Raw genomic sequence first — 18,363 nt, forward strand, 5'->3', positions numbered from 1 at the left:
CCACACAGCTGTCCTCTGGGCTTCTGTCCTTGGCGCTGCCACCACTCCAGCCTCTACTCTGCTCCCCTGCAGCCTTGCAGCCCTGCCACCCTGCCACCATGTCGTGCACAGAGCACTGGGCGGAGCTCTTTACATAGAGTCAACAGCCATGTGTTGCCCACAGGTGTGCAGTGAACCAGTCAGCGCCAGGGCCAGGTGAGAATCCTGGCCACAGGAACTCTCATTTTATCCACAGATGGAAAGTCAGGCCCAGCGATTAATGCTTCTAAGGAGGTGACACACATCACTTTCATGCCATGTCACTGCCCAAAGCGAGTCACATGACCACATTTAGCTTCAAGGGGGCAGGAAACTGTAATCCTGCAGCTGGCTCAGGAGAAGCAGGGAGGCAGGTGCTACCACAAGGAGGGGGGAAGTGAGACTGTGTTAGAAGAAAGGAAAGAGAAACATCTCTCCTTCCTCCCCGTCTCCCACTCCTTCCTGCCGTTTCATCCATTCCTTCCCTGACAGTCTCATCCCCTTGCTGTTGACTATACCCTTCCTGCTGATTCAGGGAATCACCTCAGCTGTAGTCGCTGACCACCAGTGTTGCCTTCCTTCTCCCCTCTAGACCTCAAAGATGCACTTTATAGCAAAATTGCTGGGAACTTACTCAGCTATCTGCCCAGACTAGCATCCCCTGGCCCCTCTCTGAATGTGTCAGATCAGAGCAAAGCATGTAATTTGAACACCCTGCACCTTACCTGAGAACTGTCTTTCAGAAGAGGGGAGACACTATGGATTTCATTTTAATGGTAGCAGTGGAGTGTCCAGTGGACATTGTGGAGTTTTTTTTAATGTTATGGATTGCCATGTAATCTAAGAACAAAAAATTGCACCTGCTGGTTCGTTATTACTCAGGTCAATTTAAAGTGACCTTGAGCAGGCAGAGGACTGAAGAACATATTCATTTCAGTAACCTTTGCTATGTGAGGTCATGATCCCCTTAAAGCTCACAAAATGAGAAGCTAGACCCAGACCACTGAAGCCTGCCACTAACCAACCACTTGTGTGCGTGTCTTTGGAGTTCTCCGTGGCCAAGGTCCTGAGTTCATGACCTGGTACCCACAGTCCACAGGATCATCTGTAGCATGAATTGGTGCAAACAGTTTTTTCCTCATCTTTCTCCACTATAGTATGAGGGAAGACATTCTGCTCTTAAATATCCTCTCTCCTCATTACAGGTTTAAATTGAACCCGTCTAAGGCTCAGCTCTGAGGCTCAAATTTGAACCAAATGGCTTGTTAAGCAGCATTGTTCACACATACAGCTACAAAGACTGGAGCTGTGGAACCAGCACAGCTACTTTAATCTACATAGTTACCGAGTGAGACACACAGCTAAATTGTAACCCTTTCTCCCAGGTTCTGACTGGTATAGTTTAATTTCTTCCCTATCAAAATGTATTACCCTATGTGGGTAATAAAGTAATTGTAAAAGACTTTTAGAATGAGGAATTTGCTAGACGTGTTTCCCAAAACTGGCTCTGTAAATCCATTATAGAGAACTTTTCATGTAGTCGCCTTCTTTCCCCTTTAGGGATTATTTTGACTTTGGGGAAATTTGAAAGAAGTGGGTAATAATCGTGACTTTAAAAGCTTTGGTGCCGTGGTTCCACCTTCAGCCACTTCTCCAGTGCTTTGACTGGCATTTGTACCTCAACAGATAATTCTCTCTCCTCCCTCCCTGCCTCCCTCTTTCCCTTCTCTTTTCTCAGATCCAAGGGTTATAATTAAGGGCAGAACTGCCTGGCTGTTTCAGATAAGACTTCACTCAGTGACTGTTCAACCCATGATACATCCTTCAGTTTAACAGGCTCAGGAATTAGATTGCATCCGTTGAGTCAGGGTTAATCAGCCCATGATAATCATCAGACTGTAATTAAAGGACCTTGTCTGCCTTTTCACTACTGCATCCCCAGTACCTGACACATGGCAGATGCTCAATAAAAGTTGCTGAATGAACACCAGTATTAATCAGGTTTGCAAGATTTTGACTTAAAAACAGGATGAATTCACAAGTTTATTAATTGTAAGGGATGTAAGTGGTTCGAGTACCTTTATCAGTAATTTTGCTCATGGTACTCCCATATAATAGACATATGTATTCAGGAGACTGAATGATGGTTCAGAAATGTCCTTTATAAAAAGGAATCAGAAAAACAAATTTCAGTGTTACCAAAAGACTAAGAACACCAAGCTAATATTATTAGCATTATAATTAACTCTATTATTATTTCTAAAGAAGAGATACTGATTATGTAAAATCATCCTCTTTTTTCTTAATACAGATAATTTATAAAGTGTGAGGTATTTATAGTTATTTGTATCATTCAAAAATATTTTGAGCACCGCTCAGTAAAAGGCTGATGCCTGCAGCCAGAAATGTGGGTATGGGATTTACCAGCACGTTACAAAGGGGCACACTAGGGTAACTATAGATGGACGAGGTCCCTGTGGTAATGGTGTTTGTATGCCTTTGGTGCACTTAGCTGCAGGCTACTCCAGTCTAGGCCAAACAATATCCCAATCCTAGTATGGAAGGATTAGGGAAATCTGAGGGCTCCATTTTTCCCAGAGACTCAATATAACATAAAATGTCATTGCTGTATTGTTAACACCAAATAAAATGAGCTATCCTAGGCAGGGGTTCAATTAATTCATGAAGGATGTGTTTCCTTGAACATGTCTCTGAATTTCACCTGTTAGAAATCATTACCTTTTATGTACAGACCAACATCAGGCTGAAGATATAACTTTCAGACGGTAATATATAAGGATCAAGGGCTCTTATGGGAGTGGCCTTGACCCTGATTAGCAGTAGGATAATGGTCCAGAGGGTTATTTAGGCGGTACTCTGAAAGCTATGTAATTAGAGGAATGCTAGGGATTCTACTAAGAGACCACTACCATACTGGGGACCTTTCTTTTTACTTCAGTCAGTTGGGGTATCAAGTGGGATCATGCCCCATGCTCTTCCTGATTTCCAGAACCAAATAACCCACTTAGAAATACACCAGACAGCATGGTGTGAGTGGCTCTTGGAAGCCGCCATCTCTGGCCACAGCTCCACTAAATATGTCTCAGAGGAAGGTCACTCAGTGTTCGCCACAGTTGGTCCATGAGGGCTCCAGCAAACCTCATGAATATTAGCTCTGTGAGTTCAAGAGAAAGTACTTAACGAAAAAAGAACATAGCAATGAATAAAGACTTCTTCTCTGTCCAATGAAGAGATTATTGGTGAAATGCTTATGTGCTCATGGGTCATTTCCCCTCTTCATTCACTTAACCTCGGGATACAATCTGAGGGGGGAGTGATTAGGATTCACATGCCTCTAACTTTTCTGGACTCTCTGTCCCCACCATACTCTGAAACAGAAGCCTGAGTCTACTTCTTCCCAAAAGGCAAAGAACTGCCTTTTTTATTTATTCAGCAGAGTCTTACTACATATGTTCAAGGCAGTGAACTTGGCCTTTTGGAGGATAAGAAGAGAAATCTTACACAAATCCTCTCCTCAAATAGCATGAAAATTATTTCATGATTGGCCAATGCCCTAAATACAGAACATAAGCCAGGTCAGTGATATCCTAAGCCGTAGGCACTCTTGCTGTCCTCCTAAGTTTGCAAACCTCACGGATGTCCTTTGGTGAGCAAGGATTGATGTGCCATACTATATGACTAAGCCACAAACCTGCAGCCTGCAGACTGCCCGTGCTGATTGCACACAGCAGGCCTTGAGGATGTCTACAGAGTGTGCTCACTCATGAGGCTCCACTCCTGTACTCATTGGAGGGACCTGGCAGTTTGTTATTTTATTCATTTGAATTTTTCAAAAAAAGAAAAAGGAAATGTCTTTACAATATCTCAAATAGGCATTTGTATTTCATTCCCCCAAAACTCTTTGAGCACCTACATGGAGTCTAAGGACATAGAGGAAATAGCTTTTGAGTCTTTGCAGCATTCTCCATATTTTTCATCACTCTCATCAATGCTTAACTGAGAGATTTCCTTACCTGTTTTTTTATTGCCCTCCTGTACTAATTTCTGTCTTTGCCTCCATTGACCAGAATGCATACAACATAGGTTTTAAGCCTGAGAACGTGAGGAAATGATGGGTACCATTGACTGAAAAAGTAAAAATGAGATGACCTGTGTTAGGATGGGGACTTTGATTTGATTATGAACATAATGTATTTGGGGATATGCAACTGGCATTTCAGTGGGAAACACCAGGCTAGCATTGTATTTGGAAGTCTTCAGCATAAAATTCGGGTTGAACCACAGACGTGAGCCTTAGGGAAAAGCCATAGTAGACAAAAAGAAGAGAAAGGAGGTGGGACAGGTAGGATTATGGGTTCTCATGAAAGTCCAGAAAGCTTCAAGAAAGAAAACGTTAATAAGACAGGGAAGCGGGCGGATTTGATAATGAGGAGGTTATTGGCAACCCTGGAAAGAAAACTTTCAATGGAGCAGGAGAAAAGAGACAGCTCTGAAACCTGGTTTAGTCCTGTCCAGCCTCCTTTCTCTCACCCCCCATTAGTTTCACCTCAGTGAAGGAAGGAATGGGATCCTCAGTCTGCCTTGTTGAATTACATGTGAGTGGATTGCTCTTCGGACTCCAAGGACCTTGCTGACAAAGCCTCATTTCTCTTTTGTCTGAACGTGTGCATGACCTTTACAAACCTCAGATTCCTCATCTGTAGATGTCCAGCCCCACAGTTCTTTGATTCTTTCAGCACTGATACCAGTTGTTATATTGGGTAAAGGCTATAAGCCAAGAAAGGTCTACAGACATACAACAGGCTTCATTTGAACTGTGCCTCCTTTTGTGACTTTAACACCTCTGGTCCTCACCTCCTTTTTTGGGCTTTCTTTCAATAACCAGCTCCTTCTGCAGGAGGAGTTCCAACCTTCTACTTGCAACCTTCTACCTCCCACTTTTCCAGCCTAAAGAAAACATACTAAGAGAATAGTATCAGCAGTTGCCATACTGCCACACAAGAAGTGCTCTCTTTCAGTTCATCTCTTGTTCCTGCAGGAAGACAGGACTCTGGTGCTTTCTGTTAGATCTCACCCAGCATCCTCTCTTGGCTTGGGATTGGATCTGTGACCCTTCCCTTTGAAAGCATCTGAAGGCATCTCCTGTAGGCAACTCCCAGTGTGGTACCAGTCTCCAGCATTTTATGAATGACCCCAGGCTGCTTCTGATATTCCATCTTAATGATAATGCTAAGGAAGGGAGTTTCCTGGCCTAGCGTCCGTAACTGAAATGAACATCTACTTAATTTCAGCTAAGAGAAGCATGGTATAAATGGCACAATAGACTTCTTTTGGACTCTTCTCCTTGTGCTGCTAATCGTAATTTGGCAGATAGACATGCTCTCATTTGGCAGTGCAGTATAAATGCCCCAGTGCTTAGGGAGGGAGGAAGGGTAGGAGGAAGAAAGAAGGGAAAGGAGAGACATGTTTTATGAAACTAGAGGCAATGCAGACAGACAGTTAACTACAGCTAAAGTGGTACTATTAATAAGAATTCATGTCAACTTACCACTGCTCTAAAAAGCTGGCTAGCCAGAAATCCTTCTATGCTTTTATTATTAGGTATTCTTATTAACTTCAATATGTATAACATTAGTTATTTATTCATTGCTTTCCCATTTTGGATTTAATCTCCTGTTTAACCAGCTCAGACCTCAGGAGACCAAGAGAGAATCTATGAGACTCAGGCCTCCAGCTGCTCCCAAGTGTGCGGAAGATACAGGAGTCTGTGCTTGGACCCCTTGAAGGTTCTAATATAATCTGAGGCTATGGTGACCTCTCTTCCTTCACAGAAGCTCACCACCTAGGAAAAGAAGGCCCAGACAGGCCATTCACTGCAGGAGTTCTTGACTTGGGAATTACCCCTGGCCAGGTGTCTCATCTTCTGCACTGCGAGGGGCTGTCCTGTGCATTGTAGGGTGTTCGGCAGCACCCTTGACCTCTACCCACTAATCCCAATGGTAAGCCCTGTCCCCTCCCTATAAGTAAATTTATCCCCTCCCTAGCAGGTAAAATTACCCCCCAGTTAAGAAGTACTTCCCTGAGCCCAGAGAAACTTTCTCTGTGATACCAGTCTGAGCCCCATTCACAGAATCCCTTTCTTGGAGGTTAGATATGGGATGGATGGTGAAGGATTTCTACACCTTCCCCCACAAATCACTCTGTCCATATTTCCTACCCCTGTGGACAGGATTGCCAACTTTCCCTGTCCACATGTTCCCTTCCAGTCTTTTGCTTGTCTCACTCACTTGCCAGGGTCCTTTGTTTCCTCCAGAAGCTCACTGGTATCTCTCTCCTTGCTGTTGCTATCACCATTCTTCATTCCAGCCTCCATCATCTGCCACCTGGCCTATTGGTGACACCTCCTCACAGGTCTCCTTGTCTCCTGGCTCTGGCTTCTCAGGCCCTCCTCTACATTGCCCCAGAGCCAGGTGCCCAAGACAGATCACAGTGCACATCATTCTCTCCTCGGAAACCCTCTCCAGCTGCCTCTGCCATCTGGCAGGGGTCAGCAGGCATTCGCTTAAAGGATTGGATAGTAAATATTTCAGGCCTTGTAAGCCAAATCAAAGACACTATGTAGGTACCTATATAACCTTTTAGAATAATGTCATTTCAGAATGTAAAAACCATTCTTAACTTATGGACTGGTGAGCTGAATTTGGCCATAGGCTGTATTTTACCCATCTATTGCCTGGTAAGTAAACCTGATGGCCATTTATTTAAGGCTCAGGATGATTATAGCTCACACTTTGCTTTCCTGCCACCTGTCTCCCATGCTCCCTACATCCTAGCCTCTGTGCTCTTTCCTCACCTGGATTGCCCTTTCCAAGCCTTTTCTGCCTATTGAAATTACACCTCTAAAATACTCTCAGATGCCACCTCTCCTGTGAAACCTTACCCTGTTCTGAAAGGTCAGAGTGAAGCCCTCTCACTTCTGTGCTGCCTTTCCTTTGTACCTCTCCTAAGGTACATGGATTTTATCCTCCTTTGTGTGCTAACTGCATACGTGCCTCACTGCCCCAGGAGGCTGAGAGCCTGCAGGAGTAGGGACATTCCCAATGTAGCCCCTCAGCTTCTTTCAGAGTGAAAGGATGTCAGGTAGTACTCTATTGAGCTGGTGTGTGAAGCATTTTGTGTTCATCCACGCCAACCTGTGAAGGTGTCTGCATTCCACATACGAAGAACCTGAGATGCAGAGAGGTTCAGTTGCCCAAGATCACACAGATAATAAATGGCAAAGCTGGAATCCAAACCAGGTCCACGTATCTACAAAGTCTGGATGTGATCCACCATTTTACATAGAACAGGGACTCTGCAAAGGGTGGTGCTGGATAAGGGTGCCATCCCTCACCATATGAGTTTTGCTTTTCTATAAGTAGCATTTAAATTTGACTCATTGAATTTTACAATATCACTGATAGGTTGTGGCTGCCTGCCTGATCATTGATTTAGCTAAGGATCATGGTCTCGTGGGAGCCTGTCCTCCTTGTGTTTCTAATATGCAGTCTGAGCATTTGGTATTCTTCCATCAGTGCAGTCCCTGAACATTTTGCTGAGAACATTTGTAGTGAAAACTAATGGGATACCATTTTCAAACAGAGCTAGGCAAACTACAAGAAACAAACAGAAAGAAGTAATTCTGGTCTTGGAATTTATGAGCTTCCCTATCTAAAAGTTTAAATTTAAACTTTCTTTTGATCTTCAGGTTTATGATGAGTTTCAGTAGGTTGTTCTTTGTCTCAGGAGATTAATATGCTTTCCTTCTTCCACTAAGAAAGATAACTAGATACCTTGCCCCCACTGCTTTAAGCCTTGGGTAGGCTTGTCTTCTACATAATGTAGTTTGCCTTGAGTAGGGACAGAATCATGAAGCTTGAGAACCATACCCTTCTGTCCGTTGCCAGCACTGGGATCGCAAAACACAAAACATCCAGCAGTCCTACGATGGCTATTTCCTGTCCATAGCAGCATACCTCGCAAGCCACCACAGTGAGTGACAGGTTATGTGTGAGCTGTGAGTTTCCTGAAGTGCTGTAGGAACACACAGGTGACAGTCCTCCACATCAGGACCTCACGGCAGACTTGTTAGTGGCCCCAACCTTCCAGCACACACACACACAATAGATAAATGTGTATCACTGGTGGAAAGAAAAGAGAAACATCATAAAACTCTTTGGCCCCTTTCTCCAGTGTTTAGAGGCCAAGTTTACTTTAAAAGCCACACTGCACTTAAGCATGCAGGCAGGCACCTTTGCTAAGACAGAAAGGTCTCCAGGCATGTTCTTTACCTTTTCTAATTCACCCCACTGGGAACCACAGCTTGCTTCTTTGCTCGCCACCATATGTGAATGTCTTTCTCATCTCTTCCACCCCTGTTCTCCATGTTGTGCTTACTTCCATTGCTGCCCTAACTCCCAGCGGTCTGAACTCTTGCCACATTAGGCAATTATTTTCAAATGTTAGGACATTTAGTGTGATAGGATAGATAGTGTAGCATCAGATAATCCTCTCTCCTTGTACTTCTGTATTTGATGAGACAGCTACATTTTCCTAGCAGAGCCACCGCCAGCACCAGCCTAACATATAATATGGGGGAGTTTTTCTTACCCTTTCTTGAAGAAAAAAAAAGTATACAAAATCCATTCTTTATACATCCCAGTTCTCTGTGCATTCGTGGTTGCCTTGACTAAATTTCAGACTTGCAGCTCTTTGCTCCCAATGTTGTTTTTGTTTTGTTTTATTTTTCTGAGAAGGCCTTTAAAAACCAGCAGCAAAGAGGCCAGTTTGTTTAATTTAAATACACTGCAGCAAAATGAAGGTAATTGTCCACATAGGCCATCTGCTACCTGGCAGGTATCCATGAGTCAGAGAGAGAGAAATGGAGACTAACGTGTCTCCTCCTGTTACCATAACAGCTCAGAGTTTTAGTTGGGGGTGTGTGCATGCATGGGGCAGCAGGGGGACGCAGTGTTCTGGGCTCCATAGAGGGCCTTAGCTTAGAATCAGGCTTTTTACCACAAGCCTCTCTGAGCTTGGCTACCTGACTGTATTGTATACTAAGGAGATTTAAAATTTTCATACCTGTTGCATGAGGAAAAAGAAGGGAAGGAAATAGTATTTACGGAGCCTATGCTGTGTGCCAAGCACCATGCTGGGGATGTGTAAACGTGGCCAAGAATCGTGCAAATCATTTTCCTGCTAAAGATGGCACCCTTTCTGCTGGGTGGCCAGCTCTCTCTGCCACAGCGTGTGAGTCCCTGTCTCTGCTCACAGTGTCCTCAGGTCACCTTCTCTGGCATTCTCTGTACCTATCTTGGCTTCAGTATTAGATTTGTGTTCTGGACAAAAGACTGAGTCATAATCACTGTATTCTCCTTTCTCACATTTCTCACTCTTACTGGAAATCAACTGACTGTTCCTTTGAAAGTCATGTTTAGTGCTGGTAGTGAGAAGTGTCAACCTATCCATGTTCTTCTGGCCTCAGAAATATTGTGCTCTGATCCCATTATGCTTTGGTTTCCCCTAACACTTTGAGGCAATTTGAAGACCCAGGTACCATTCATATCCTTTCTACTAATTTATTTGGAACCTTGTGACCTCTCTAGGCCTCAGTCGCCTTAAATATGCAGTGAGTGTTGGACTAAAACAGAGACTATTTTCATGGGGTCATGAACCCTCTGAAATTATAAGCATAACTTCTTGGAATATGATACATAGCTTTCTCAGGTTCTCAGTCTTTGCTGGTTTAGAAGCAAAGAGCCGGCAGACTAGAAAGCTTCTCAGTTTATAGCATTTCTCTAGCTCTGTATTTCCAGCAGAATTGTTTTCGACTACAAGGAACCTCTGTATTCAGAGAACCTGAGTTACAGGGCATTTATTGTGTTTAGTTGTTGATAAGCCACATGATTGGCTCATGCTGTATTCAAGCCATTGTTATAGGTTGTATTACAACAAGATCCCACTGTCCTTGCATCAGGAAACCTTCAAACACCAACTAGTGTATTGCAAAACTTCCTTAGCTTCCCCAGGCTACTTGCCCCTCTCCTGGCAGCTGAAACCCAGAGACACAAGATTGTTTTAAAGCCTCATTAGACAGCTTATCCCCCGTTTGCCTGGAGCTACCCATCTAGTTCCCCCTCCTTTACCAATTTCTGTGTGCTTCTCAGGTTCCCCATAATCTCAGGGTTCCCACTGTTACGGTTCCGCCAGCCTCCTCCTGTGCCACTTATTCTAGGTTAGTTTGCATTGAATGGAATACTCGGTAGTCTCCATGGGAAGAGTCTCTGAACATAAACCCTCCTATGCTTTGAGACGAGGTGAAAATACACAATGCATTGCTCTGGCTTGATTTTTAGTGTCTGTCTGGCCCAGATCTATCAAGAGGGCAGAGAATAAATAAACCCCAACTGGCTTTGCAGAGATTGTCAGCATGCCCCAAGTGTCTCTCTGCACTGCAGGAGCTGCCTTGAACTGTAGGTGCTCTATACACCCTATCTTGTGGTTATGTAACTGGAAGGACCTTATTTCAAACTTTCTTGAGGCTGTCCCATCCCTCCGTACTACAGCCTGGTCCCCACACCTCCTCACAGGCCTCATGTGCAGGAGGCCTAAATGGGCAGCACCTCTGGTATGTACCCCACTAGTGAGGAAGGTAAGTTCCATCTGGAACATGCCACCATGTGACCTTGAGATGTCTGCTGAGAGGCCCCCCAGAGGAGGCTCCTTCACAGGCAGTATGGTTGTGACCGAAGCAAAACCATGATTACTTGGCGCATTGCTGAGATAAGATGACTTGGCGAAAGTCATAGAATCATAGAATTCTGTATCTGAAAAGTAACTTCAGAGATGATCTAGTTGACCCCACTCTGTTTATAAATGAGAAGACTGAGCCTCATAAAAGTTAAATGCATGTCAGAAGAGAATTCATGGTCAGAAAAAAAACCGAGGTCTCCCAACTTTTAAGCCTGCCCTTCCCACGGAACCACACTGTAGCCTTAAGTGTTCACTCTGAGTGGTGGTGTGACCTAGGATCCCATCTCAGAGCCCCTGCAACTTCCCCTTCTCTTCTGAGTCATTGAATTCACAGCAGAGAACTGCCTCCAGGTCCTGTAGTTACTGACAAAGTAAAGAAGTTGAGACTTTCAGCATCAGGACAAGCTAATATACTCAGGGACTTAGACACATTCTCAGATCAGGAGAAGTTTTTCTTGATTATATATCCTTGCCTCTCTTCTCGTCCATGGTCTCTTTCCTTTGGCCTCACATGTGGATCTCTAGGCCTTGTCTCTCATACCCCAAAATTCTCCTTCCCTCCCTCTCAAACATCCTTCAGATGGAACTGATCTAGTAATACAAAAAGAAAAAAATCAACCTTAGAGTATGAGTTACCTATCTCTACATAACTTATCCCCAAACCTAATAGCTTAAAAGAACAAATATTTATTACCTCAGAGCTTCTGTGGGCCAGGAATCCAGGTACCATTGGGCTGGGTCTTCACAGGCTGAGGATCAGGGCCTCTCACAAGGCTGCGGTCACTTCAAGGCTCAGTAACTCAGATGGTTGTTAGCAGGATTCCTCGTGGATTGTTGGACTGAGGGCCTCAGTTCAATGCTGGCCATTGGCTGGAAGTGGCCCTCAGTCACCCTCACAAGATGGTAGTTGGCTCCATTAGAGTGAGTAAGCAGGAGAGAGTAAGAGCATGTGTGGGCAAGACAGAAGTCACGGTCTTTTATGTCCAGTCTCAGAAGTGACATCCCATTTGCCTGATTCATTAGAAACAGTCACTACACCCAGCCCAAATTCAAGGGTAGGGGATTACGCAAGAGTATGGCTATAGGGAAGGCACATTGGAGGCCATCTCAGGGGTCTGCCCACCAGGTTTAGTTATCTAAAGCATTTTATATAAAGCTTTATCAATGACTGATAGATTTATTACTCCTTGGAAATTATTGCCTGCTCTGGCTATGTTCCCAATTTCTATTACAGAAAAAAAGAGTCAGAAATTTGATACATCTCATTGTCTTTTAACACATAGTTATTAAGCATTTACATGTGCTAAACACAATGGTAAGGAAGATTAAATTTGAGATGTTAGATTAATGGTCTACAGGGTCCTGTGGGATCATCTCAGGAAGCCCTAATCTGATCCTAGAGGACCAGGAGGGGCTGGCCAGACAACAGGGAGGGGAGTAGTTCTCCTGGCAGAGAGAAGGGCAAGTAAAGGCCTGAAGGTAAGAGAACGCAAGCCATTCAATAGATGAAAGCTCTGTGGTTCATCCTTTTGCTCTTCTGTTTAAACCACCCAGTACAGAGTCATCTGACATCCCTTGCACCAACGTGTAGCCCATCCAAGATCAACCCTAGTCTCCAGGCCTTCCTGAACCATCAGCCTCAGCCTGCCTAAAATATGTACATACCAAATGGCTGTGGTTTTTGCTTCTCCCAGCACCTTTGAGATTTACTGACCTACTAGGGTGCCACGCTGGTATTGCTCTGTAAGAACTAGAATTCACCTAGGCCTCCTGACAGCTCATCCTAACATTATGATCCTAAAGCCAAGGGCTGCAGTTTGAGATCCATGGGGACAATTATGCCTTCCCAAAGGTCTCAGCTTCTCTCTTTCTACTTCTCTGAACAAAGACAGCTTCTGGAGTCTGGTTTTTATCTTTCTCGGAAGGCACGTCCTGGGCAGGGATCCCAGGAAGAGGGCCTGATTATTTTCAAGCTGTTGGTGGGCAATAGGTTTCATTTCATGATCCTAGAGTTTCAGCCACATGTGGTTGTCTGCCCCATCCATCACTCTTACCTCATCCACAGCATCATTTTCCTATTAAAATATTTCCAAAGGTTCAGTTTCATGTACTGTAAAAGCAACCTATTTGTTCCTCTTGGGTCTTACAGCCCTGATACTCATTCCTGAGGCAGCAGTACCTGGCCCCCGAGAGATGAGGGAAATTTACAGAGTACTTGTCATGTGCTTACACATGGGTTAGCCCTCTGAGGAGACAGATAACTGTCATGCTGTGAAGTGAGCTTGAACTTCACAGGCCACAATACTCAGGCAAAAAAAAATTTTTTTTTCTTTAACTGGGCTTAATTACTCTCTTGAATGCTCACTGTCCGGGCTGGACACCAGGCAAACTCTGAAACCAGTCACTTGAGAGATTCTTACCAACCCCCTTCCCACCAAAGATTGGTTCCTCACCCTGGGAACTTAGGCTGGCGCTGTGGCTTCAGTGGAATAGAGTCCACAGCTCCAACTCGATCTGTGCTGAGGCCATTGTATCCTTTGCTTGCGGGCAGCCAGGTCTCCACTGGCAGCAGTTCCCACCCCGTGGCTGAGACATGTGAATTCACAGGTCTCCCAGCATCCAGAGTCCACGCGTGATCTCTCAAGGCTGTAACTCCCCTGTGATTCAGAGACAACTTTAGGCTCATTGCCACTCACAGTCTCAGCCTGTGGGAAGCCCACTGGCAGCCAGGCTGCATGGAGTCCTTCCTTGAGGCTGCCCAAGCAACCCAGGAGGCAACCTGTATTCTGTTCCCCTCGGCCCTCAGAGGCCCGGGCAAGGCCCTGGCTCTGCCACGTCTGCCTCTGCTGGGATCCCCTCTGTCCACATCCCAAACTGTGCTGGCCTGAAGGACTTTTCTGCAAAGCCAGGCCGCAGCATCGGACTTTCTTGCCTCTTCTGCAGATTCTCTCTCATCTCTCCCAGCTTTCTTTATCTAGTTTAGATTGGGCCTGAACTGATAGGTTCCAAACTAGAATGAATTTTGTGCTTTATTATTTGTCCCCTCTTACCCCCACAAAATGGCCAAAAAGGGGGGAGTGATGGTAATTATAGGGTAAAATGAGATGGCTCCGCAAAATACAATGACTAATATGTGATAGTATTATCTAGCCAAAATAGGATTCCTGAGATGTTTATAAGGTAATTCGGAAGAAAATTTACATACCTTGAAAAAGTGTATACATGGTGAAAGGATTTCCCCATCTTGTTAACACATCTATCACCTTTTGCATGTTTATCTTTTGTGTGTGTATGAGAACATCAAGTTCTACTCTCTTAGCAAATATCAACTATATAATACAGTGTGACCAACTGTAGACACCATGGTTTACATTAGATCCTCAGACTTTATTTATCTTTTAGTTGAAGTTTGTACCCTTTCATCAACCTCTTATTTCCCCAGCCCCTGGCAACCACTTTTTTACTTTCTGTTTCTATGAGTTTGACTTTTTTTAGATTCCCCATGTAAGTGATCCCATGCAGTATTTGTCTTTCTCTGTCTGGCTTATTTTACTTTGCTTCATGCCGTCAAGGTCCATCCATGTTGTCACAAATGCCAGGATTTCCTTCTTTCTCGTGGCTAAATAATATTCCATTGTGTACGTATGTATGAGTGTGTGTGTACACACACACACACTCATACATACACACACACTACATCTTCTTTATCCATTCATCAGTTATGGACACAGATTGTTTCCATATCTTAACTATTGTGAATAATGCTGCAGTGAACATGGAAGTAAGATATTTCTTTGAGATCCTGTTTTCATTTTCTTTGAATATATACTCAGAAGTGGGATTGCTGGATCATATGGTATTTCTATTTTTAATTTTTTTAGAAACTACCATACTGTTTTCTATAGTGGCTGCACCAATTCACATTCCCACCAATAGTGTACAAGGGTTCCCTTTTCTCCGTGTCGTTGCCAACACCTGTTGTCACTAGTCTTTTTTATGAGAACCATCCTAGCAGGTGTGAGGTGACAGTTCACTGTGGTTTTGGTTTGCATTTCCCTGATTATTAGTACTGTGGAGGACCTTTTATGTACGTGTTGGCCACCTGTTGGTCTTCTTTGGAAAAATCTCTATCCAGGTCCTCTATGCATTTTTTAATCAGATTGATTGTTTCTTTGCTATTGAATTGCATGAGTTCTTACATATATTTGGATTATCAAATGTATGATTTGCAGATATTTTCTCCCATTCTGTAGGTTGCCTCTTCCATTTGGCTGGTAGTGTCCTTTGCTGTGCAGAAGCTTTTAGTTTGATGTAGCTTCTTATTTACTTTTGCTTTCGTTGCCTTCACTTTGGGGGTCAAATCCAAAAAAATCATTGTGAAGACCCACAGGTTCTTTATCAGATATAATTTGCAAATATTTTCCCCAGTCTGTTGGCTATCTTTTTACTTTTATTAGTAGTATCTTTTTATAATTGTTTCATTGAGATGCAATTCATATACCATACAATTCACCCTCCTGAAGTATACAATTCAGTGGTTTTTAATATACTTACAGAGTTGTGTAACCATCACTAAAATCAAATTTTAGAACATTTCATCACCCCCAAAAAGAGCCCCACACCCATTAGTACTCACTTCTTTTTCCTTCCAAGATCCTCAACCCAAGACAACCAGACACTTTCCATCTGTATGGACTTGCCTATTCTGAACAGTTCGTATAAATGGAATCAAACAATATGTGGTCTTTGGTGACTGGCTTCTTTCACTTAGCATATTTCCAAGGTTCATCCATGTTGTAGCATGTACCAGTACTTTGTTTCATCAGTACAATCATTCCGTTATAAGAATATACGACATTTTGTTTAAATCATTCATCAGTTGATGGACATTTGGATTGTTTCCCATTTTTGGCTATTATGTACAATGCTGCTATGAACACTTGTATACAGATTTTTGTGTAGACATATGCTTTTATTTCTCTTCGGTATATATATCTAGGAATGGATTGCTGGGTCATATGGTACTCAAAGTTTAGCCCTTTGAGGAACTGCCAGACTGTTTTCTAAAGCAGCCATGCCATTTTACAGTCCTACCAGCTGCTTATGAGAGTTCCAGTTTTTTCGCATCCTTGCCAGCAGTTGTTGTTATTTTTTCTTAAATGGCCATCCTAATGGGTGTGACGTGGTTTCTCACTGTGGTTTTGATTTGCATTTCCCTAATGGCTAATAATGTTGAGCATCTTTTCATGTACTTATTTGACATTTGATGTGTTCTTTGGAGAAATGTCTATTTAGATCCTTTGCCCATTTTTAAATTAGGTTACTTGTCCTTTTACTACTGAGCATTTAAGAGTTTTTATATATTCTCGATATAAGTCCCTTATCAGATAAATCATTTGCAAAGATTTTCTCCCATTCTGTGAGTGGATTTTTCACTTTCTTAAAGATGTCCTTTGGAAAAAGTTTTTGATATCAAGTCCAATTTATTTTTTCTTTTGTAGTTTAGGCTTTTTGTATCATATCTAAAAAGTCATTGCCTAACTTTTTCTTATAAGAGTTTTATAATTTTTGTTCTTATATTTAGTGTGATCCATTTTGAGTTAGTTTTTGCATATCATGTGAGGCAAGGGTCTAAGTTCACATTTATTTGTATCATGGAAAGATCTCAAAAAGTATACTAAGGGATAAAAGCAAATTGCACAATTATAAGCACAGTGTATACCATTCATGAAAAATTTGAAAGCATGAAATATCATGTATTATGCAGTTACAGATGTACACTTATGTGAGAAATGTTAGTCCAGAAGCTTTGGTAACGGTTGCCTCTGAAGGGATAAGCAGAGGAGATGAGACTGGAAAGAACTGGTGGTCAAAGGGGTCTTCAGATTTATCTACAGTGTTTTTAGGTTGAAATAATTTTGACAAAATATTGACAATTATCAATTTGGGTGTTGTGTTATACTTTTTACTTTTCTGTATTCTTTAAATTTATGAAATTAAAATATACACACACACACACATATACACAGACACACAAGTCAGTGTAAACAGTGGAGAAAAAAGCATTCCTATGTATTCCAAAAGCATTGAGATGAGGCATGCATATAGCCTGTCAGCTTATTCAGGGCAAATTCTGTTTGTTTGTAGGATGTCTGAGCTAGATTTCAAAAAGATAATTATCTTCATTTGAACTCATTTGGCTTCTATTTTCTCAGTTTTGCTTCCATAGAAAACCCCAGACTGTATGTATACCTACTTTCCCTTACTCCAAAGAGCAGCAGAGCCCAAATCTCAGTGAGCTCCCTTTAACTAGGGTTTAAAACTTTTATCCCATGGTTCTGAGCTTTCTCTAAAACTGTATCAGAGTCTTCACAAGGAAAGTTCAGTTTCCACTAAATATGTGTCCATTCTCATCTAGTCCGCACAGGGTGGCCCACAAAAGACCTCATCATGTGCATTTAACAAGTGCAGTGCGAGAGGTCAGGTGACCTGCTCCTGGGAAGCAGCCAGCAGCCCAGCTCCCAACACACAAGCTCAGGTTCCATGTGGTCTGGGAGCTGCAGGGGTATGCAGTGCGTATCATTGCCCTCGGAGTAGAAGGGGTCATTCAACATCTCCCAGTTACGTAGCCTGACATAAAGCTCTTACTCTCTCCATCCTTGTTCTTCTTCTATAAAATGTATACAAGAATATATGTCCTTTCTGCTCACACATTGTGAGGATCAAGTGAGGTAATGTGCATGAATGTGTTTGCAAACAAAAATGAAAGGTATTTGTGTAGTATTGACTCCGACCCCTCTCACACCATCAGCCCAGCTGCTCTGCTCAGGGTATCCACCAGGAAGGCCCCGGCGTCTCTGGGCCAGCCTCTGTGCTCCTCCCACTTTCAGTCCAATCTTATGGCCTTCTCTCCTCCTCCACCCTCCTCCCCATTTGCTCTGTCCCCCCTCTCCCTTTTTACCTTTTCTCTCTCCATTCTTGCAGGCAGCCTGACTCCTTTCAAATGTGATCATGTGGTGCATTGCATCATGGAACTGAAGCCCTGTCGGCTGGCTCAGATGGACTGAGATAAAGGATTTTTCCCCTTCTTCAAAGAGGTCAGGTACCTGAGATAACATGTTTTGTCTCTTTGATTCTCCCAGGCTCAGGCCACAGGATCACCACATACATCGCCCACTCACGGAGGCAGCCGCCCAATACCCATGCCCGTCCGCTCAACATCTGCTGGCTCCACCCCCACCCACTGTCCACAGGACCCCCTGAGTGGAGTCGGTGGAGACATGCAGGAGGCCTTCGCACAAGGTGAGTTTCAGAAGCAAAGCGTAACAGATTTTCATATATAGTATAAGTAAGTCAAATGCTGTCCCCTCCTCATTAAATGGGCTGGTCTCCAGGAAGAGGGCTGCAGGCTTTGTATGTCTGTGAAAAACAGGCGTCTGGGCTTCTTGCTCTTTTTTCTGGGTTGTGGCAAGTGCCTTGTCCGCTGGGCTCTGCCTCATCCAGAGGAATTGGATGGAATAATTCCCAAAG

General features: G+C 43.4%; 1 protein-coding gene across 16 annotated transcripts in view; it reads left to right on the forward strand.

The window, feature by feature from the left end:
- Nucleotides 1-18,363, forward strand: part of DTNB (dystrobrevin beta) — a 258,809-nt gene that overhangs the window by 214,209 nt on the left and 26,237 nt on the right. For all 16 annotated transcript variants that reach the window (XM_057497369.1, XM_057497380.1, XM_057497372.1 and 13 more), the window contains one exon: nt 17,976-18,135. In XM_057497369.1, the coding sequence (XP_057353352.1) occupies nt 17,976-18,135 (160 nt within the window). The remainder of the gene's footprint in view (nt 1-17,975; nt 18,136-18,363) is intronic.

This window comes from Manis pentadactyla, chromosome 2 (assembly GCF_030020395.1).
Source record: "Manis pentadactyla isolate mManPen7 chromosome 2, mManPen7.hap1, whole genome shotgun sequence".
In the NCBI taxonomy this organism is placed as follows: Eukaryota; Metazoa; Chordata; class Mammalia; order Pholidota; family Manidae; genus Manis; species Manis pentadactyla.